Below are 23824 nucleotides of genomic sequence, written 5' to 3'. Positions count from 1 at the left end.
ATGTTCACAGGCTGTTTAATAATCAAGTACAGAATTTTGACAAGCTCAATGGTAATAATGACATAAATATTACCAATGTGGAATCTGGAGCCAGCTTATGTGAGTTTAATTTCTGGCTCTATCACTCATTAGCTATTTCACCTTGGGAAAATTATATAACTTATCTAGGTCTCACTTTACATATCCTTAACATGGAAATAATATTAGTACCTACCTCATAGGTTTCTTGTGAGGATTAAATTGAGTTAATAAGTGTAAAGTTCTTAGAGCAGAATCATAGAAGCACTCAATAAATGCTAGTTCATTAATATCTTATTGTTGATTTCTACTTTCTAGAACATATTATTTTCTGCTTTGAAAACTGGTACATTTTCCTATCTATAGTCTTTACACAGATCTCCTGGAACCCATAATTCTGTCAAGATGACCTACAGCAATTCCACTTGGGATATCTTAGAATTATTTCAGTGCCCTGGGATATATATATTTTTAAATAACATCATACTTAAGTTCTGTTAGACTAGAATCCCTATGAAAGTAGAGCTGGTTGGCACAGAAGAGGGGCTCAATATCTACAGCATGAAAGAATTCAGAGCAGTAAAGTACTCTCTTACAACCTCAGATCCTTTGGGCTTCAATTCCCTTTGGAACAAGTTTATACCTTCTTTTCCTTGATAGAGAAGGAATTTATATTCCCCTGTTATCAGTAAACCATCTGCCTCAAACAGGGGGTTGTCAGACTATCACTTCTTTTTTCTTCATTTGAACATAGCTTTAAAAGTAATTAAAATTAAGCATTTTTAAAAACTAATTTTGACTCATTCTAGGATTCATGAAACTATTTTGTCACCCTTGTTAAATATTATATCATATGTAAAATATTATATATTATTTAGTCACTTGCTAGGGGTCTTTGTTTCCTCCTTTTTAAATATGAGATCATCAGAAAGCTTAATGTGGCCATATTTCATTATTTAGCATCCTCACCTCCTTTCTTCCTGGTAAAAAGGATTACTGAACTTTCGGATATCCATTTAAATTGTGTGCCTGAGGTGAGTAAGGTGACAGCCTCACTCATGTTGGCCCAGTCCAGACATTCCCTTCCTTTCCTCCATGGATTCTCTTTGTCAAAGGAATTTTCACCTCCAGAGAACCTAGTCCATTCCTCCCAGCTCTATCTCAAGAAGAGAGTCTTTTGTAGTAATGGCAAAAGGTCCCTAAACAACCCAGCAGACAAAATACCTTGTCTCTTTGCATACCTTCTTTTGGCCCCATGATCATTTTTCAAAAGTTTATCCCTACTTGCTGAATGGAAAGTCTTATTGTAGATAACAAATGGAAATCTTCAAAACAAACATCAGGTAGTTTTAATGGCCTTTGAACAATTAGGCTATAACTGCTCGTGTTCTGGGAAGCCAGTGTCAAGAACACTCAGGTATATGGAGTTAGTAGCCTTTATACCCCAGACTCTAGGCTGGCTGTGTCTTGGGAAGAAAGCCTATGGTTCTTGTAAAAACAAGAAAGCTCCATTCTGTGGGAAGCTATGACTGCTTCGAGGTTTCTCTTGTTTTCACCATCCCTGTTATATGCTTCCCCCACTCTGCCAGCTTGGCTGGTTTGAATCCCCAGCCCTGAATTGACTTCTAGTTTCTTCCTAATCACTGGCTCCCACTATCTGGCTTAGACTTGGCTCATTACTCCATCTTGGTCTTCCACTGCCCGTTGAGTTCTAAGTTAAACCCATTGTTTATCTTGTTTCTTCCCCTTTATTCCTGGCTTCTGACTCACTGTTTCATGTTCTGGATCCTGGTCTATCTCTTATAGCCACTGCTTTCTAGAGCCTAGTTTTACATTTTAGTTAAAGTAATCCCAGCCTTGGCTAACAGATGCCAAAAAGTTAACAGGGCCTAGGGGGTGCAGAACTATAAAATAGGCCAGGTTCCTATTTGTTCTGAGTGTAAACACCTTAGTGGGAAGAACAGGCGCATTAGTGTTGGTGACATGGCTGATATGCTGAGAATTTCCATGGCCGCCTAAATTAACCCTCAAAAATCCTACCTCCTGATTTTATGAAAGTCCTGAGAAGAGTTGGGGGAGCTAGAAAGAAGCATTAGTGTTTGGCTGAGTTTCAGATTCATAAAAGTTCTCTGTTTGAGGGTCAACTCCATACTGAGGTTAAGTTATTATCCCCATTAACTGACTGGCTATTGGTTCCAGAGTGGACATTCAGAGTTTATCACCAAACACTGAGGCAGTCTGAACCTAAGCTCAGTGTTTTTCCCCTCAATCCACTGTCAAAGCAAATGGATAAAGATTCAATACAAGATATGCCACACACATACACACACAGAGGACAGGGGGCTTAAAACAACTGTGTGGTTCATGTTCCAGCCCAGAAGAATATAACACTATTTACTCTGGTGTTTTGTGACTCAGCACTCCTCTTCAGAGGCATTCACTACTGGGTGAAGGAGAGGACAAAGGGACTGGATGATGGCAAAAGAGCCAAGGGTAGGATGGTGAATTTGTAAAGGAACTCTAAGCATTCTGGTTTCTTCTTCCATTTTTACTTTCCCTGGTCCCCAATTCTTCCCAGTTAGCCCCTGGAGCCAAAACTGGTCTGAACTCTCTACTATGAGTGAGGAAGTAGGGGGAAGAGTATCCCATAAGGAGAAGTGACGCTTAGAACATATGCTACCCTTCCCAGCCTCACCAAGGAGAAGAGTCCTAGAAACCAACATTCACAGAGTTATCCAGGAGTCAGTGACAAGAGTAAGACCTCTCCTCAAATGGATTACAAAGAAGGAAGAGTGGAGAAGAGCACGGTTGGGGGTTGTGGGGAACCAGTGCACCTTGTATAGGAAATAGGTAGAGGCATGGAAAAAATTCCTATATCACAAAGGTACCTACCTGTCAGGGCAAAAGTAGGAGGCTCCTTGTTGGTTCCCAGGGCAGGGAGGGGCCACATGGCCAGAGCCATTAGAGTGGAAATGAGGGAAAGTGCTCAGGGAAACTACTATTTACCAACTAAGATAGACATATTTCAATACTTTTTACAAATGGTGCAGACGAGCAGCTCTGGGTAGAAGAAAGTGAGAAGGAGCACCCCAGGGTCATTAGGGCAAAGGGTAAAAAAAATACCAAGACAAAATGTACCGACTTCAGAGTTTTTCACTGCCCACAAGCCAACCCTGCCTGTGACATTCATGCCACATTAGTGCTCCTGATACAGAATTGCTGCCAATCTCCTGTCTGTTTTCCCCCCATCAGTATTTGCCCACTTTGTTGGGAGCCTGGGGATGATGAAGAGGAGGGTCCGGTACCCTGTTAGGTACCCATCTCCCTCAGGGAAGAAGGGGGCAGGGTTACCTTCTTGCAGAGGACCATCTGGTGGTCAAACAGGAAGAAGACCCGCTGCTGGTTGCGGCCGTAGGGCTGGTAGATCCAGGCCATCTCCCCAGTGTAGATCAGCTCCGAGCTCCTGTCTAGGATGTCCTCGCCCTGGGAAGGACATGTGATGATGAGAGGCAGCCAGGCAGAAGGATGGCACCATCACCTGCCTGGAGGCACCCAAGGCTGGGCATAGACTGGGACAGGAAGAGGCCAGAAAGGCCCTGGTAGAGACAGAGGGAGAGAGGGACTCCTGGGACTCCTCAAAAAGCTTTACAGCTCTGTGAGCTAGGAAGACCCATTTTCTTATTCACCCCAAGGCCAAATGTGCCCCGCCACCCGGGACTCCTACAGCTTTTCTACGCCAGTTACCCTCTGGTCCTATAAGTTCTCTGTCTGTCTGTCTCTCTCTCTCTGTGTCTGCCTCTCTCTCTCTCTCTCTCTCTACATACACACATATATATGTGTGTGGAGAAAGAGAGAGAGAGATAGATGTTTTATTTATATATGTATATATATACACATACACACATATATATATATACACACACACACACAGATATATATATATATATATATATATATATATATATATATATACATATAAATACATTTCTCCATCTCTCTTCTCTATAAGTCTCTTTTTCTGTCCCAGTCTCTCAATCCCTGCTCTGGTCCCTGAGTCTCTTTCTAATACTTGAAGAACAGGCCTTAATCTCACTGCTTCCCACATGAGTAGAAGGAAACAGGGGAGGACAAGAAGGAAGATGATAACAGGCGGAGAGAAAAAGAACCCACTCCCCTCTTATAATTTTTTTCCTTCTCCTCTCAGTTCACTAAAATCTACTGATTGAATAAGAAACTTAACTGCCACATGATTCCTTGGTCTGTTATCCAGAAAAGAACTACTACTCCTCCTTGCTACAAAGAGTCTGACACAAATAGGTACCAAGACACCTAAGTCCTAGCTAATTCAATTCTATAGAGTTTCCAAGTCCTCCCCCTTCTTTATGGAAACTCTGATAGGTCAGAAGTATGTTGCGGGTGTGTGTCAGATGTCAAGGTAGACCTGGCCCCTGTCCTCAAGGAGCTTATGTCTTCATGGAGGAGATGAATGCACGTATGCTCAAAATTCATGAAACACAAGGCAAACCAACACCGAAGTTGTGGGCACAAGGGTGAGTGTTCCAGGGCCTATGTGAAGATAGGGACAAAGAGTAGTGTACCAAGACATAGAAGAATTAATATTTCCTGAGCACCTATATGGGTCAGACAGTGCGCCAGATATTTTCAATCTATCTTATGAGCCTCGCGATAGCCCTGGGAAGTAGATATTCTTGCTCCCATTTTACAGTTAGAGGTATAAAAAGATCAAGTGATAAGCCAAAGTTGCCCAACTAGTTAGCTACAGGTCCATGACCCAACTCCAACCTCTGGGGCTCCATAGAGTATGCTCACTCCTTGTACTACATTGTACTGTCTTTAGGCCAAAAAGGCACTGGAGAACCCATTCCTTCCTCTCTCTCTAGGTGTCAGTTTTCCCAGATGTAGTATGAGGATGATCTTCATGGTCTCAGTGCTGATACCTTGATGCTAAGATCTCAGCCTTACATCCAAAAGCTTCAAGGCAAGGTTAGAGATGGAGACCTTTATACCTCCCAGAAATAATCAGAGGCAAACACAAATCAGGCAGGGTAGTAGGCCAGAGAGTGGGGCATCTAGAAATGGTGTATTCGAGCATACCATTTTTTTCCCCAGTCTAAAGGATGGGAAGGAAAGGGGGAACTCAGTAGAATTATTTTCTAATAATAGAACCCCCACCCCCCGCCGAAAAACGCTTAGAAATACTGCTTCAATTCTAGGCTCCAGACTTAGCCTCAATATTATCCAGGAACTAGGTAAACACTCCTTCTAGAGGGGCTGACATACTAGCACAGAACCTCTGGAGGCCTGATACTGGGAAAGAAAGCCACCAGAGTTAGGGAGCAGTACAGCGATTTCCTGCTGGAGGGATGGGAAGCTGAGAGAGGTTCCCACCCTGATGCAGGCTAGGAAGATGTGCTACAGTCCACTTTGAATATGTATGAAGTCCAATAAAGCCATAAAAGAGAGCCAATGCCATAAGATGGTCAGAATGACTTTTAAATATACAATTTACTAAATGTGGATGATACGACCAGGAGGGCTACCCAGTATTATCTGGTCCATCCACTCCACAGCCAGGGGCATCTCAATTCTAACTTTTTTTTTTTTTTGAGACAGAGTCTCCCTCTGTTGCCCAGGCTGGAGTACAGTGGCATGATCTCGGCTCACTGCAAACTCTGCCTCCTGGCTTCAAGCAATACTTGTGTCTCAGCCTCCCAAGTAGCTGGCATTACAGGCATGCGTGTGATAACATGCCCAGCTAATTTTTATATTTTTAGTAGAGATGATGTTTTGCTATGTTGGCCAGGCTGGTCTCAAACTCCTGACCTCAAGTGATTCACCCACCTCAGCCTCCCAAAGTGCTGGAATTACAGATGTTAGCCACGGTGCCCAGCATCAATTATATTTTAATTACTTGCAACATGTAACTCCACCAAGTAGAAAAAAAATTAAAATAATACTCCTCTATGCTCACCAAGCTGACTAACCTTGAGCAACACACGTAGTCTCTCTATAACTCAGTTGCCTCATCATTAACATGGGGATAATAACAGTACCAACTTCATTTGGGTGTTGTGAGGATTATTTAAATTAAAACATATAAAGTGCCTAGAAGGTACGCATCACACTATAAGCTCAACATAAGTGATACTTATTTTCTTGACTATTACTGTGTGCCCCAGTTTCCATACCTATCCTGTCTCCTAGTAATACAGCAACCCAGTAGGCGATGTTTTGTTATTACCCCAAAACCAAGGTCAAAGAAATTGGAAGTAATTTGTCCAAAGGGGCAGAACCTAGGTCAGAAGCCCTCCAAAGCCTATGCTCTTATCCACCAAACCACATTAGAATGGTGGCTCCCACCCAATCTCCTCCCACTGTCGCCAACCCAGGGGAACAACCAGATGCCATGGAAGATTTCTTTTTTTTAATTAATTAATAAATTAATTTTATTTTTTAATTATACTTTAAGTTTTAGGGTACATGGGCACAATGTGCAGGTTTGTTACATATGTATCCATGTGCCATGTTGGTGTGCTGCACCCATTAACTCGTCATTTAGCATTAGGTATATCTCCTAATGCTGTCCCTCCCCCCCGCCACCCCACAACAGTCCCCGGAGTGTGATGTTCCCCTTCCTGTGTCCATGTGTTCTCATTGTTCAATTCCCACCTATGAGTGAGAACATGGGGTCTTTGGTTTTTGTCCTTGTGATAGTTTACTGAGAATGATGGTTTCCAGTTTCATCCATGTCCCTACAAAGGATATGAACTCATCCTTTTTTATGGCTGCATAGTATTCCATGGTGTATATGTGCCACATTTTCTTAATCCAGTCTATTGTTGTTGGACATTTGGCTTGGTTCCAAGTATTTGCTATTGTGAATAGTGCCGCAATAAACATACATGTGCATGTGTCTTTATAGCAGCATGATTTATAGTCCTTTGGGTATATACCCAGTAATGGGATGGCTGGGTCAAATGGTATTTCTAGTTCTAGATCCTTGAAGAATCGCCACACTGACTTCCACAATGGTTGAACTAGTTTACAGTCCCACCAACAGTGTGAAAGTGTTCCTATTTCTCCACATCCTCTCCAGCACCTGTTGTTTCCTGACTTTTTAATGGTCGCCATTATCCTAAGCCAAAAGAATAAAGCTGGAGGCATCATGCTACCTGACTTCAAACTATACTACAAGGCTACAGTAACCAAAACAGCATGGTACTGGTACCACAACAGAGACATAGATCAATGGAACAGAACAGAGCCCTCAGAAATAATGCCACATAGCTACAACTATCTGATCTTTGACAAACCTGACAAAAACAAGCAATGGGGAAAGGATTCCCTATTTAATAAATGGTGCTGGGAAAACTGGCTAGCCATATGTAGAAAGCTGAAACTGGATCCCTTCCTTACACCTTATACAAAAATTAATTCAAATGGATTAAAGACTTACATGTTAGACCTAAAACCATAAAAACCCTAGAAGAAAACCTAGGCAATACCATTCAGGCCATGGAAGATTTCTAAGGTGAGAATCTCAAAAGACCTGGGCTCTGAGTCCAATGCTGCTACCAACTCACTCTCGAGTTGGAAACTAGCTTAAACTCTCACCATCTGTTTCCTTATTTGTAGAGTGGGAATATTAAAACAGTTCCTGTTTGACCCACTTCACATGGCTGTTTGAGAGCATCAAATGAGTTCATGGAAAGGAGACAGCCCTCTCATTGTTTAGAGACCTCACCCTTGCTTCCTCTGCTCCACTTATATAACACATCTCTTTGTCTTGCCCCCAAAAGTACAACTCCTTCCAAAAATCCCCAACCGTGGTCCTTCAGACCTGTTCACTTCCTCCAGGATTTTGCTCACACTGTTCCCTCTGCTGGAATATGTTTGTCCCCACTAGATGTTCAAGGCCACATCTCATTGATCTCAATATCCTCATTGCCCAGCATAGGGCCTGGCATGTGAGGGGAAATGCTCAAAACATAAGTCTCATAATTTCAAGTATTTGCTCAAAAACCCTCCAATGGCCCCCATCTCACTCAAACTAACAGTCAGTCTTATGAAGACAGGATCTGACCTCCAGTCACCTCTCTAACTTCATTTGCTCCCACTCTCTCACTCACTTACTCTACTCTAGGCACACTGGCTTCCGTGTTGTTCCTTTAGCACACATTCCCATATTTCAGGGTCTTCGTGTTTGTTTTCCCCTCTGTCTGGAATTCTGTGCCCCAAGAAAACCACATGGTTTGCTCCTTCCTCTCCTTCAGGTCTGTTCTTAACTGTTACTTCCTCAGGTAGTATCCCCATTACTCCCTAACCTGTTATCCTACTTTATTTTTCTTCAGAGGCCCATCTACCTGATGATATATGTTTGTTTGTTGCCTCTTTTCCCTACTGGAATATAAATCAATGAGAGTGGAAACTTTGTCATGTTCACTGATGTCTTTGCAGAACCTAGAATAAGGTCTGACACAGGGTACTTGATATTTAAGTACTCAATAAATACTGTTTGACAACTAAATCAATAGGTGTGGAATGAACAGTGGCCACCAAAAACTACCCAAAGCTTTCTTGCCAGCTTATCTACCTTCCTTCCTCGGGGTCAGAGCCGGAGAGAAGAGGCCTCACCCCATTCTAATTCTAATTCACCCCATTCTGCCTGATTTCACCCCATTCTAATTATAGGCCAATTGATGTGGGGCTGTAATCTGAGCAGATCCAGGGAAAAGACAAGGGGAATGCCATACTTTTTAACTAGTTTATTTTCAATGCTGCCTACTGACAGGAAGGCAGAGGAGTAACAAATCCATCCAGCCCTACATTTGATCTTCTTGTCCCAGGAGTATGCCTCATCAAGCCACTTTAGCTTTTAAGTAGATGTTTTTGCTGCCTTCATCATGTTGGGTTTTCTTGTTTCCTCCAACTTCTTTGGATTCAATCATCAAATAGTAAACTGGAACAGATCCTTGGGTATTACACAACCAGGTTGCGAGGAGAGGGGTGCCACAAAGAGCAAATCACAACCACACATAATCACACTCCCAAACATGAGCTACAATGTTAAGTTCCTGCTACAAATCTCCAGAAAAAAAAAAAAAAAGATTAAAAAGAAGCTATCCAGGATATGTTACCTTTCCCTTGTTTTCAAGTGGATTAAATGAGTGTGCAAGGTGGCAAAGTGACAGCTCAACGAAACCTCAGCATCACAGAAATTAGAAATAGAAATTTCCCAGAAACTGCAGTCCCTGGGAACAGATTATTCTCCCTGCTGCTCCCGCATACTGCTCTAATGTATTGATTAGTAGAGAGATGACTGACACTTTTACTCATCCATTTGATTTTCAGGAGCCCTGGGGGGTGGGGTAAAAGGAGAGTTACTTCAGGAACTCTAGTCCCTATAGAATGGTAGAGGGCAGGGATAATAACCAGAGTTGGGCAAAGAGACCAAGAATGTTCACAGAATAAGCTAAAAGAAAGGATCAGGCCTTAATATAATGCAAGGCTTCCTGCTCTCTAGCCAGACACTCTGATCTATTGAGCAGATACTAATTGCCTGCATGCTACCCTCCAAATTCCTCTTCAAGGGAGATTAAGCTCTGAAGGTTTCCCCTATGACTCCTCTTTTTCATTTGACAAATGAAGCTGAAATTATCATGCAGATGCTTTTGACAGCCACTCTGTTTGTTCAAACATCTGGGAGACAAGGGGGTGGCAGAGACAGCAAAATATGGCATCTTTTTCTTGATTTGCATGGTCCGTTCACAGCAGTCCTCGGCAATCTGGCAGAATGTCTCTCCTCACCTAGACAACTTCTTGGACACGTGGAATGCACAAAGAACCTATACCAGGGAACCTGTGAAATTGGGCCATCAATCCTAACAATCATCAAGCCATGGAGTATCCATGTCTCATTGCTTTCTTGGGGAGACTCCCCAGCACTCACCCACCACCTGACTGGGATTTGGATGACCTCCCCAAGGTAGTCTCATTGTCTTATTTAAATATAAACTCTTTACTACATACAAAAAGGAAGTCACTGCCATATCACAAAAAACAGCAATTGGGCTGTGAGAGGCAGAAGGTTGAAGGAATATGTGGTACATTACTGAAAACAACACCACACAAGGAATCAGGAGACTAGATTCAAGTTCCAGCTTTGTCACTGACTTGCTGTGTGGCCTTGGTAGGAAATAAGCCTCTCTCTGCTTCTCTGTCTTCCACCATCATTGCAAGGTGTTTGAGAGTAAGTGTGTGAGAGTATGTGTGTATGTGCATATGTGCACATGTATACACACAAGAATCGTCAGGGTTGTAGGGGGAGTCCTCCAAGAGCCTTGGTGATTCTGACATTCTAGAAGTCTTTAACACAGGTATGGCAAATATGACAGAAACTTTAGGCTTGGCCTCTGAAATATAACCATCAGGCTTTACTAGAGAAAAGACTTCCTAGAGGACAACTTCGCTGGAACTGGCAAGTTCCTTAGTGACCTCAGTCTGACAAGAAGACCATGAAGAATTTTTCTTCTTACAAATTGCTATAGGCTGAATGTATCCCCATAAAATTCACATGTTGAAACATAATCTCTACTGTGATGGTATTTGGAGGTAAGGCCTTGGGGGATGATGGTCATGAGAATGAGGCTGTCAGGAATTAAATGGGAACAGCCTTCATAAAAGAGACCCCAAAGAGTTCTCTCATCCCTTCTGCCATGTGAGGTTACAATTAGAAGACAACAGTCTATGAAGAGGGCCCTCATCAGGCACTGAATCTACTGGTTCCTTGATCTTGGACTTCCCAGCTTCCACAATTATGGGAAATAAATTTCTGTTGTTTATAAGCTACCCAGTCTATGGTATTTTGTTATAGCAGCCTGAATGAAGTAGGATGTCAATTTAGATAAAGAAAGGCTTCACCAAGCAGGAGCGTATAAGGGATGTGTGGGCTTACACGAGATTAGAGTACCAATCAATCAGGCTAACAAAGGAGGCAGAAACTGTTAGAACTGTGTTTTTGTGGCCCCAACCAGACAAACATGCAGGAAATTCCTTCTGAGATGCTGAGTGTTTAAATCATAGCTCAGTGTTATTGAGCTTGGTGCTACTGAAGCTCCCTAGGTAGGCCAGGTAATTTCATGCTATTTTTGGTTCCCCATGGCTCCAGCTCCAAGAACTGATGTCCCAGAGCACACAGGGGAATTAGAAGGTCTTCTAGGCATTGGGAAGTTGGGGAGATGCTCCAGGGAATAGGAAGACAACTGCTGCTGGGCACCTTCTCTTACAAAAAACCCTGCCAACGAGAGAGAATAAGGCCAGCTAATCCACCTGAATTTTAGAGTGTCTTAGAGTTGATGGGCTTGCCAGAAGTCATTTGGTCCAGCTCTCTGCCTCTAAACAGGCAAATGGCCAAAGCAAGGCCAACACAAGGAAAAAAGGACCCACAATTTTCTAGTTAAGTCTGGCCCAGTGCTGGCTTCTGCTTAAGAGAATGAGGGTCTCTTCATCTACACAAATTCCTTTCTCTGCAAATCAAAGTGCTGTTCTACTTATATGGGAACATTATCCTTCAAATATAACCCAAAAGGATGTCAGCTGATCAGAATTGTGGTCTTTTTCAGCAATCTACATTAAGGTAGGACAGAAGTAGCAGAATAAAAGGAAGGTGACTTTTTTCTGGGCCTTGGTTAAGTAGCTGTTTGTGAGGATGATGCTTGGTTCCCTTGGAACGGGCTAAAATACTTTAAGTATTAAGAGAGATACTACCTCTTAATCACTGAAAATGACACTTGAGTTGAGGTCAGTGGAATAGGGAGCAGACCCTACCTCTATATTGTGACCACAGGGCTTAAGATTGCTAATCCCTCCCTAGTAGCACGTCCAGCCTCTCCCATCTTGGTTATTTTAGCCAGCAGACTATCAGATTGCACAACCTGGGCCTGCAAGACATATGTGAAATGTCATTACTCCTGGTACTTTTGGTGGGCATCTGCGGAGGTTGCAGTGAGCAAAGTTTGTGCCACTGCACTCCATCTAGGAAGGGATGGTCTTTCAGAATTCAGAGAAGTCATGGCTGTCTACAATGAAATAATCAGGGATTATTTTAAAAACAGATGTGAAAACTGTGGATTTGGCAGGGATGATGGTTGTGGCCTATAGTGTACAGGTCTAATAGAGAGACCTAATAGATGTGCCAGGGTGAGGTGATATCACCGATTAAAAAAAGTATGTTGGCTGTCCTGCATGGTTGGGAACAGGAGAACCAACCTCGTATTCTGTATCTGGAAGTACATTAGTATAAACTACTTCTTATCTAAGTGTGAATCTGTTGGTCATAAATCCAGAAAGAGCTTTGAAAGGCTACTGAGTCAATCCAATTGTTCCCTGGAAATACCTAAAGAAATGAACCTTTCATTTCTTAATGAGGTATCATCACAAAAATTTCTCCAATCTTAGAAAGTTATTCAAGTATCCAACACTTCTCATTAGCAGGAAATTTTACCTTGAGTCTAATCTAAATCCTTACTGTTGCTCTTCAAATGTAATTTCTCTTCACCTATCCTTAGCTAAGATGGGAAGATTTTGCCAAGCTATTCAGATTCCCTAATACCCTGGTTGGTAAGTTTCCTACCTCCCAGTCTAGGACAGAAGCCTGCCACTGAGCAATCTTGTCAATATTCTCTAAACGTCGCTTGCGTTCGTTGATCTGCTGAGTTACATTTCTCATGACAGCCAAAGCAGCTGCCACATACCTGTAGTCACTGTGAAAACAAAAGAGTGCAAGTTGAACGAACCAATGTGCCAAAGAACCAATGTGCTAGGTGCCAATCTTAACATCCACTCTCCTCTACCTCCTTAGTAACAGAGTCCTGATTTTCGGATGGGAACCCACACCACCTAAAGACTACCTATTCTATCTTTTGTTTCAGCAAAAATGACTACGCAAGTAAGTTTTGTACACTGATATGTAAATAGAAGTGTTGGGTAGTGTAAGAATTAAAGAAAGAGGAGAGAAACATGAAGGATGGCTTTTCAGTCAACAGGGACAGGTTGATTTTAAATAAACCCGAGAGGAGCAGCTGGCCAAGTTAGGTCAGAGCCACACTTTCTTACAGACTAAGAGTTTTTAAGGATTCAGGGTGGGAGACTTTATCAGAGGCATAGACTGCTTTTGCACCTCTTTGTTGTGCTTATCTGGGAGAGAGAGTTGTGTGTCTGTTCCCATACATCTTTTTGCAGCTGCAGGCATATCCCCTGAGTCTGCTTTTATCTTCTCAATCTTAGTGCACCTGAAGGAAACGGAATGTGCTTATTAACGCCCACTGTTTTACTGGGGCCCATTGTATGAGGGTGAAGTTTGGCAGTTACTCAAGAGACTTTTCCCCCACCTCCTTCTGTGCCTGAGCTCTCTTACTGTCTGCTCTTTCTGGCTGCTTGCAGTTAGAAAAGAAGTGATTTCCTTGAAATGCATGAGCCTAGAAAGGGAGCTGGAACTTAAAGTGGCAGTGTTTGTCCAAGATGACGGTGCTCCTGCTCTATCAGGTAGGCCTTCTGAGAAATCACCTTTAAGGAAGAGAGCATACCCTTCTTTAGCCTTTACTCAATCCTGATGCTTGGAATGTTGATGTGATGGCCGAACCTCTGGTAGCCATCTTGGACCATAAGGACAAGGTCAATACCCTAGGTATAGGATAGTAGATAGCTGTAGGGCACTCATGTTTCTGATGACCATGAGGCCACCATACCAGTCATAAACTTCAGAATACATACTTCTTTTACATGAGAGACAAATGGACCACTATTTGTTTACATCACTTTTTTTGTGTCCTATCTGATACAGCCAGCCAAGGACCAAGAAGGGAGCCTCACACATGACACAGTATAGACCACCTTACCATCTCTTCCATCATCTATTTCTATGGAGCTTCTGCCCAAAATCACCGTGAAATATCATCCTCACGTTTGCTTTTGCACAATATAGAAACAGAATGTAGCACAGTGGGTAAGAACACAAAGTCTGAAGCCAGACTTTGTGGGATCAAATGCCAGTTCTTCTCACTGACTAGCAGTGTGGCCTTTGGCAAGCCTCACTCCCTCTCTCATTGACTCAATTCAATTTCCTCATCTGTAAAATGGGGAAAAGTATAGTTTATTGAAGGTTTCATAAATTAAATACAATCATCCATGTAAACTATTTTACTCTTGGCATATAACAAATGTTAGCAGTATTATTATTACAAATCAAACATTTCTGCAGTAGAGACATCACATGGGATGCCTCTTAAAACCCCTAGTCTCAGAAGTGTAACCCTTGGCCTCACATCCTGGGACTCTGGATAGCAGACGTGTTGAGAGTTACATACCCTGTCCAGTTTTTTTCTGCTGTTCTTTTCTGATTTCCAATCAAATGGCTCTTGGGAAAGGCAGATTGATAGTGAGATCTCAGCCATTCAGTAGGGGCAAAAATGAACTTGAGAAGACAAGAGGATGCATTACAGTTCAGTGTTAACACCTTTCCTTAGAGAAACTGAAAATGCCTTGTGGTCATTAGTCTGCTCAATCTCTCAGTACCATTTTTTAAAAAAGGAAGGAGAAAAAAATAGATGTGCAACAACCACACATCTTTGCACAACTGCACAACTGCACACCCACAACACTGAATAGTGGGCTGATAGACCAAAGAAAGGCAGAGGAAAGGGACTTCTAATTGCCAGGGCAGATCCTATGTAGTACCTCCTCCTAGCTCACATCCCTCACTCCAATCTGTGATCTGCACACCTGTCAGAGCCATGGCTTTCAAACAATGTTACATTATCACCTCCAGTGAAAGGCTTTTCACTATACTTCCTAACCAGTCTATTCTGTCTCAAGACAAATATGTTAGAAAAGTCTTTATTCTGAGCCTCAATGAATGTTAGTTATTATCAGTTTTTCTTCTGGATCCCATTGCTGACCCATATTGAGCTTATGGCCAACTAACACTTCCTGAGTCTCTTCAAAACACACTCTAGAAGGTGTATCTCTCTCAGTCTGTCCGTGAGCTATTTATTTCTTATCTTAGACCCAATGGAAACACTCTACATTTGTTTCTGTTACATTTCATTCTTTTACAGTTAGTTGCTCCAATGTATGGGGATCTTTTGGGCTCTGTGACATCACCGAAGTTTCTCCTTGGCAAGATGTCTGAGCCTGACACTTAGAAGGAAGTAGAGTGGTGACAGAAGGGAAGACTGCAGCACAGAAGCTGCTAACATAAGTGAGTGCTCCTGCTCTTTGGACCCATTTTCTGCCCCTGTACCTTTCCTTTCTCTGATTTGAGGAGATCAGTGCTCTAAGCCACTTTCTTGGAAGTAAAGCACAGAGCTGTACTGTCCAACACGGTAGCTATTAGCCATATTTAATCAAATTAAGTAAAATTTAAAATTTAGTTCCTCAGTTGCACTAGCTATGTTTCTTAGTACTCAAATAGTCATATGTGGTTGGTAACTACTATATTGAATAACACAAATATAGACTATTTGCATTGTTGCAGAAAGTTCTACTGGGCAGTCCTGGCATGAGAATGTTCATTTCCTCTACACCAAGACTACCCAGCCATGGATTCCTCACTGTCAGTGTCCCATACTGCCTATTTTTGCCATTTTTAGCTGGCTGCCTTTCTCAAAATGGGTAGAGGGGGAATGTGCCCATCTCTAACCTGTCCTACTAGTTTTAGCCGTCGGTGGGAGAAGAAAGGAATAGCTGTGGTCCAGCCTAACCCTGGTCAAAGCCCTCAGATGAGGTCTGGGCCCAGCCTCTTATTGGGGAGAGCAACAGAACCAAGATTTTCTACTTCCAGACATGTCAGCTAGCCTCCCTTTTACATGCAGTCTTCATTCTCATCAACTTAAGGAAGGTAGGGAAGGGAATTATGTCAATCATCTGTAAGCAAAGTCAGTATTCTTCTCTATTTATCATTCTTCATCTAATCTTCTCCCTCAGGGGCCATTCTGACTGCCTGTATTTCAGCCCTACCTATCTGAACACCTATCTTACTAAGCTTCCAAGCTGGCATCAGCCTTTAACTGCCTTCAAATCCAAGCTACTCTTGACATGCATGGCAGGAGCCATCATCTTAATACAGATTCCTGAGACCTGCCAAAAGGGGTTGTCCATGTCGTGGGAGTTGTGCTGGGTCCAACAGGTCACTCTGAGAAAGGGCAGAAATTGATGTAGCCTGACACTGCCTGAGCTACTCTACTGTCACTCTGGAGCGCAAGGGGTGAGAGAAGAGGGAATCAGGGACCTAGATGGCAAGAGGACTTTGAAGCAGGAGTTCCCGTCACAAGGTGAAAGTGCACAGAAATGGCAAATCCCAGGCGAATGTCCTATCTTTTTGGTGCCCACCAAACCCCCAAAAAGCTCTGAGGTTGTTTTGGCCTAAGAAACTAACATAGCTTTGAGCTATGCTTAAAAACTTTTTTCTGGAACTTTTAAGATGAATTATGCCATATATAATTTACCTAGTGAATATTATCAGTCCACAAGTATGATTTAGCTCCATTGCTTGGTCTCCTTGGGGCTAACTTTCAGACCCAGATGCATTAGGCATGGGTGTGGGCCAGTTGGTTTGGTTTACATCTTTGAGTTCATTTTTGAATTGATGTTGCTTCTCTAAGAAATCATATCTTATATGCTTTAGTGGTTCTGGAGCCCTAGGCAGATTTCAGATTTTAACTCAAATATAGTGGCACTGGACCCTCCTTTTGTGTGAGTAACAAAGCCAGTGATAGCTCTGCCTTCTGTACCCTGTTGGCTATGAGGCAATCAAGAATGTATCATCCTGTTTTGTAGATAAGTTAACAGAAGCTCAGAAAGGGCAAAAGGACATGTATTCTCAATGAGAACCAACAGATAGAGGAAGTTCCCTCATTCACTCCTGCCTCCCTCAATCCCTTACCTGTGGTCTTGGGCAGTATACTTTAGGAGCTCAGCCAACTGTAAGGGATACTTGCAGATCTTCTGCACTGGAGTCAAAAGGAAACCATCGATAGCAATGTCAATCATCTGCTGCAAGAGGCGACAGGCCTCAAAGAAGTGCTGGTAGCGGCTGTCCTTCATCAGTTTGGAGAGCTCCATGCAAGCATCCAGGTGGTTGTTACAATACTCAGAGTATATCCAGAATCCATCTTGCTGTGGGAAAAGAAAAAAAGGAAAGGAAAAGGCTACCGAGGACCCCAAAAGAAGTCTTGAAGTAATGAAAGACAGATCATATTCTTAGGCAGAAATATTAAAATGATAATGAAGTCAATTATTCTTAAATTGATTTATAATTTACTAATAAATATCAAAACAAATTATTCAGTAACAAGACAAACTGACTGTAAAGTTCTTATAGAAAAATGAGTAAATAGGAATAGTAGGGACATTCTGTAAAAGAAGGGTAATGAGGGAACACTGGCCCTAATAAGAGTGAAACACAGCATGGCAATAAAACTCTGGGACTGGATCACAAAAAGCAAGAGATCAGTGACTTTACTTCTGGCAATGACAGACTAAGTTGTTGCAGACAAACCCTGCCACTGAGAGTAGCTGGAAAAGCTAAAAATATAAATAAATATCTGTTTGAAGGAATCACATAATCCAGAGCCTGATATTATCTCCATAAAATGTCCCTAAGGAAACACAATGTGATGAAGTGTTTAGAGGTAAGGAATCTAAGATGTATGCAAGTTAAACACTAATGGCTGAGCAAAAAACGTATGAGTGTGTGTGTATGTATGTACGGACATACAAATATGTATATAAAGAGAGGGGAAAAGGAGAGAGTCAGGAGAGAGAGGGAGGGCACACTCAAGTGATAAGAAAAAATGGTAAAATGTTAACAACAGGGGAATCTGGGTATTTTTTGTATGGTTCTTATTTTTCAACCTTTCCATAAGTTTGAAATTAATTCCAAGTAAAGTTTTTAAAAAACTCTATAATTTTTATTATATATTGACAAGTACTTAATAAAAGATAACCTGATACATTAGAATAGAAAATATTTATAAAACCCAAGAGAAACAATAGGCAATAGAAATTGATCAACAAAAAAATCAAGATGGAGTTGTTATATAAGGGTTGAAAAACAAGCAAAATAGCACATAAAAAGAATAATATACCATGACCAGGACAGACTTATCCCAATCCAATTCACCACATTGACAGATTAAACGAGAAAAATTACATGATCATTTCAATAATGCTGAATAAGCATTTGAGAAAATAAATTTATGACAAAGACATCAGCAAACTAGAAATAGAAAGAAACTACTACAATGTAATAAAGGGTACCCATGAAAAACGTTAAGCTAATTACTTGGTAAAATATTGAATGCTTGCCCCTAAGATCAAAACAAGACAAAGGTGCCTGTTCTTACCATTTCTAGTTAACACTGTACTGTATATCCTGGCCAGTGAAATAAGATAAAAAAGGAAATAGAATATAGACTGAAAAAAGAAGAAATAAAACTCTTTTTTTCAGAGATGACATAATTGTATATGCATAAAATCCTAAGAAATCTACAAAAAAATACTTGTACCAATTAGTGAATTTAGTAATGTGTCAGGACACAAAGTCAATGTACAAAAATCAACCATATTCCTGTTTAATAGTAATAGACTATAGGAAATTGACATTTTAAAATACCATTTACAATAGCAGCTGAAAAAATTTTAAATACTTAGAAATCAACTTTTAGGAGAGGATGTCAGTAAGATGGCAGAGTAGGAAATATCAGCCTTCCTTTCTTCAGCAAACAACAACAATTTGGTAGCTATCCATGAACAAAAAATAATTCTGGAAGAGCTTAGTGGTCCACTTAAGAAGCCACAGCAATATAGTGAAAGAAAAAGTCAGAAAACAAATACACAAAACGAGCAGGAAAAACAGTTTCATTTTGCCTGCATCACCCCATCCCCATAGCTGGTACTGCTCATTATGGAACGGAAACTCCTTGGATCTTATGTCCTACATACAGGGAGGAGACAGGAGTGTACAACCAGCTTCCCCAGCTTTATGGGACACTGCCCTAATGACCAGCTTCAGCTTCATCCCACCCAGATCTCTCAGAAGACAGATACAGCCTAGATGTCTGGAGACAGCAGAGAGCAAAGAATAGGGATTGGTTATATCAGTATCAGCAAAGTAGTAGGAGTCGCAGTGATCTGCCATGGCCTGCTTGGCACAGGGCCCCAGTAGGCCTCTCTGTCAAGGACCTCAACAGCCCTCATAGCCACTGGGTACCTCCCGTAGATTTTACCTCTCAAGATTCTTCAGTGTTCACAGTCACAGACCCCAGAAGCTTTTTCAGTTTTTGCTGCTGAGAAAACCAACTGCTAGTACAGTACCAGCAGACGCCCTACAGCTTATACTGCTAAGGGTCCATGGGTTGTTTTTTCTTCCTTCTCAGTTTTAGGAGAAAAAACAAACAAACAACAACAACAACAACAACAACAACAAACGTGCCTGAGCCATGTCCCTTCTTCTTCTGTACTTCCTGGAGCCACCCAGAGCTGCCCAACTGCTGCTGTGGTTACTATAGCCCAGTGGGAAGGGGTGATGCAGGCCAACAGCTTTCACATTCTCCAGATCCCTGATCCACCAGAGCTTTCCCTCCCCCATGCCCAGAGCTGCCTGAGCTACTCCTACCACAGGTGCCTTGGCCAAGGGACTCAGCACAGGAGCCTTTACATTCTCTAGGTACTTAAGCAAGTACTGCCTCCTTGGATGCTCTGGCCCAGTGACCCAGCACAGCTACCATGCATGCACCTGCAAACAGCCCTAGGGTCCCAAACTAGGGATTCTAGTCTCACTACCACGTGTTACCAAAGCTGACCCACGCAGACAGGCTATCACACAAATTCTAAAGCATACATGGAATATTGCCCAGAATAGATGACATGTTATACCACAAAATAAGTCTTAGCAAATTTAAGAAGATCGACATCATATCAAGTATCTTTTCTGGCCATGATGATATAAAACTACAAGTCGGTAACAGGAAGAAAACTAGAACATTCTTAAATCAGTAGAAATTAAACAACATATCCCTGAATAACAAATGGGCCAAAGAAAAAATCAAAAGGGAAATTTAAAAATATCTTGAGACAAATGAAATCGAAAGCACAACATACCAAAACCTTTGGGATGCAGCAAAAAAAGTTCTAAGAGGGACGTTGATAGCATTAAAAAAATCAGAAATAAACAATCTGATATTCCACCTCAAGGAACTAGAAAAAGAAGAACAAAGTAGACTCAAAGAAAGCAGAAGGGAAAAAATAAAAGATCAAAGCAGATATAAATCAGAGAACAGAAAAACTTAGGGAATAAAATCAACAAAGCTAAGACTTGGTTTTTAGAGAAAAAGAGAATATAGGTAAATAAAATTAGAAATGAACATGAAGATATTACAAAAGATGTCTCAGAGATGAAAAGGATTACAAGGGACTATTATGAACAATTATATGACAACAACTTGGAAATACCAGAGGAAATGAATATATTCCTAGAAATATAAAACCTGCCAAGATTGAATCAAGAAGAAATAGAGAGCCTGAACATTAACAAATAAAGAGATTGAAGTAGTCATTTAAAATCTCCTAACAACAAAAAATCCCAGGACCAGATGGCTTCACAGCTGAATTCTACCAAATACTCAGATAAGAATTAGTAGCAATCCCTCTTAAACGCTTCAAAAAATAAATAAATAAATAAATAAATAAACTAAAGGGAATACTCCCAAATGATTCTAAAGTCAGACAGAAATACAAGAAAAGGGCCAGGCGTGGTGGCTCATGCCTATAATCCCAGCACTTTGGGAGGCCGAGGTGGGTGGATCACAAGGTCAGGAGATCGAGACCATCCTGGCTAACATGGTGAAACCCCGTCTCTACTAAAAATACAAAAAAAATTAGCTGGGCGTGGTGGCGGGTGCCTGTAGTCCCAGCTACTTGGGAGGCTGAGGCAGGAGAATGGCGTGAACCCAGGAGGTGGAGCTTGCAGTAAGCCAAGATCGCGCCACTGCACTCCAGCCTGGGCGACAGAGCGAGACTCTGTCAAAAAAAAAAAAAAAAAAAAAAAAAAAAAAAAGAAGAAGAAAACTATAAGCCAGTATCACTAATGATCATAGGTACAAAGATTCTCAATAAAACAGTAGCTAACCAAATTCAGTAACATATCAAAAAGATCATACATCATGACCAAGTGGGATTTATCCCTAGGATGCAAGCACGGCTTAACAAATCCAAATCAATTATTGTGATACATTACATTAGCAAAAGGAATAATTTAAAAACCACACGGTTATTTCGATAGATGTGGAAAAAGCTTTCACAAAGTTCAACATCCTTTCAGGATAAAATATCTTCACAAATTAGGTATTAATATTAAAAATTTCCTCAACATAAGAAAGGCCATTTATGAGAGGCCCACAGGTAACATCATAATCAATGGTGAAAAATGGAAAGCTCTTCCTCTAAGATCTGGTATAAGGAAAGGATGCCCACCCTTGCCAATTTTATTCAAAATAGTACTAGAAATACTCACCATGGCAATCAGATAAGAAAAATAAATAAAAGGCATCCAAATTGGATCAGAAGTAAACTAGCCCTATTTGGAGATAAGATGATTATATATATAGAAAGCCCAAAAGACTCCCCCCAAAAATTAAAAAAAAAAAAAAAACCTGCTAGAACTAATAAATGAATTCAGTAAAGATGCAGGATACAAAAAAAAAAAAAAAACAGTGTACAAAAGTCAGTTGCACTCTTTATACCTATAATGATGTATCAAAAAAAGAAATTTTTAAAAATCATATTTATGATACCATCAAAAATGAAATACTTAAGGAATACATTTATTCAAGAAGGTGAAAGATCTGTGTACAGAAAACCAAAACACCCTGATGAAAGAAACGGAAGAAGACACAAAGAAATAGGAAGATTTCCCATGTGCAAGGATTGGAAGAACCAATATTGTGAAAATGTCCCTACTACTCAAAGCGACATAGAGATTCAACACAACTGCTATCTAAGTTCCAATGGCATTTTTCATGGAAATAGACAAAAACATATATAAAATTTCTATGGAACCAAAATAGACCCTTAATAGCCAAAGTAACTCTGAGAAATAAAAATAAATTTGGAGGCATCACACTCTTTGATTTCAAACAATATTAGAAAACTATGGAAATCAAAACAGTATGGTACTAGCATAAAAACAGATATACCAATGTAATAGAATAGAGAGTCCAGAAATAAACCAAAATGTAATAGAATAGAGAGTCCAGAAATAAACCCAAGCAAATACAGTGAACTAATTTTTGACAAGAGCACCAACAGGACACAATGGGGAAAGTATAGTCTCTTCAATAAATGTTGTTGGAAAAACTGGATATCTATATGCAAAAGAATAAAATTGGGCCCATATTTTACACCATACACAAAAAATCAACTCAAAATGCATAAGAGACTGAAACATAAGAGCTGAAATAATAAAACTACTAAAAGCACTACTGCTGTGCTTTTTTATATGACACCAAAAGCACAGGCAACAAAAGCAAAAAGAAACAAGTAGGACTGCATCAAATTAAAAAGCTTCTATGCAGAAAAAAAAACCAACAACATGCAAAGGTAGCCTATAGACTGAGTGAAAATATTTGCAAACTGTATGTCTGATAAGTGGTTAATATTCAAAATATATAAGGAACTCACATCACTTCACAGCAAAAAACCAAATAAACAAATAAACTAATTAAGAAATGAGCAAAGAATTTGAATAGACATTCCTCCAAAAAAGACATAAAAATAGCCAATAGGTATATGATGACGCTCAACATCATTAATCATCAGGAAAATGCATATCAAAACCACAATGAGAAATAACCTAGCATTTATTAGGATGGATATTATCAAAAAGATAGACATAACACATGTTGACAAGGGTTTAGAGAAAAGGAGACCCTTGTACACTGTTAGTAGGAATATATATTGGTACAGTAGCCACTGTGGAAAATAATACCTTTAAGATGTTCCCAAAGAAATTAAAAATAGAATTATCAAATTATCCAGTAATCCCTCTTTTGAGTATATGCCCAAAGGAAATGCACTCACCACCACCTTGTAAAGATATCTGCACTCCCATGTTCATTGCAGTATTATTAACAATAGCCAAGATGTGGAAGCAAACAAAGTGTCCATTAATGGATAAATGGGTAAAGAAACTGTCGGGTGTATATGTATACGTAATATGTTGCCTATATTTTAATAAATTACCGCTATTTTAATTTATATATATATATATTACATATACATACAGAGACACAGAATAGAATTATTATTCAGACTTTAAAAGGAAGGAGGGAAGGAGATCATGTCATTTGTCACAACATGGAGGAACCTAGAGGACATTAAGCTACATGAAATAATCCAGTCACAGAAAGAAAACTACTGCATGATTTCACTTATATGTGGAATCAAAAGGAAAAAAAATGAATACATAGAAACAGATTAGGATGGTGGTGACCAGAGGTGAGGCGGTGGGAGAAAATGGGAAGATATAAGTCAAAGGGCACAAAGTTGTAGTTATGTAGGAAAAGTCTAGAGATCTAACCTACAGTATGGGGACTAGAGTCAACAATATTGTATTATACACTGGAAATTTGCTAAGAGAGTAGATTTTAGATACTATTACCACAAAATATAACTATGTGAGATGATATGTTAATCTGTTTGACTGTAGTCATCATTTCATCATTTATATCAA

At 40.6% G+C, this 23824-nt stretch overlaps 1 protein-coding gene and 1 long non-coding RNA gene across 11 annotated transcripts in view; both read right to left on the bottom strand.

Annotated features, from left to right (window-relative positions):
* ARHGEF9 (Cdc42 guanine nucleotide exchange factor 9) overlaps positions 1-23824 on the bottom strand; it is a 152523-nt gene that overhangs the window by 27805 nt on the left and 100894 nt on the right. For 6 of the 10 annotated variants that reach the window (XM_012500961.2, XM_030806664.1, XM_003281138.2 and 3 more), the window contains exons 5-7: positions 16979-17211; positions 12671-12800; positions 3370-3501 (exon numbers count right to left, since the gene is read on the bottom strand). In XM_012500961.2, the coding sequence (XP_012356415.1) occupies positions 3370-3501; positions 12671-12800; positions 16979-17211 (495 nt within the window). The remainder of the gene's footprint in view (positions 1-3369; positions 3502-12670; positions 12801-16978; positions 17212-23824) is intronic. The other 4 variants (XM_030806660.1, XM_030806661.1, XM_030806662.1 and 1 more) reach the window with 1 other exon arrangement.
* On the bottom strand, positions 8790-10100 carry LOC105738525. The gene is made up of 2 exons (XR_001114350.1): positions 9847-10100; positions 8790-8935 (listed from the first exon to the last, which is right to left on the bottom strand). It is a non-coding gene; the product is annotated as an uncharacterized LOC105738525 (long non-coding RNA).

This window comes from Nomascus leucogenys, chromosome X, assembly GCF_006542625.1.
Source record: "Nomascus leucogenys isolate Asia chromosome X, Asia_NLE_v1, whole genome shotgun sequence".
Classification (NCBI taxonomy): Eukaryota; Metazoa; Chordata; class Mammalia; order Primates; family Hylobatidae; genus Nomascus; species Nomascus leucogenys.
This window is presented reverse-complemented; position numbering and strand designations above follow the sequence as displayed.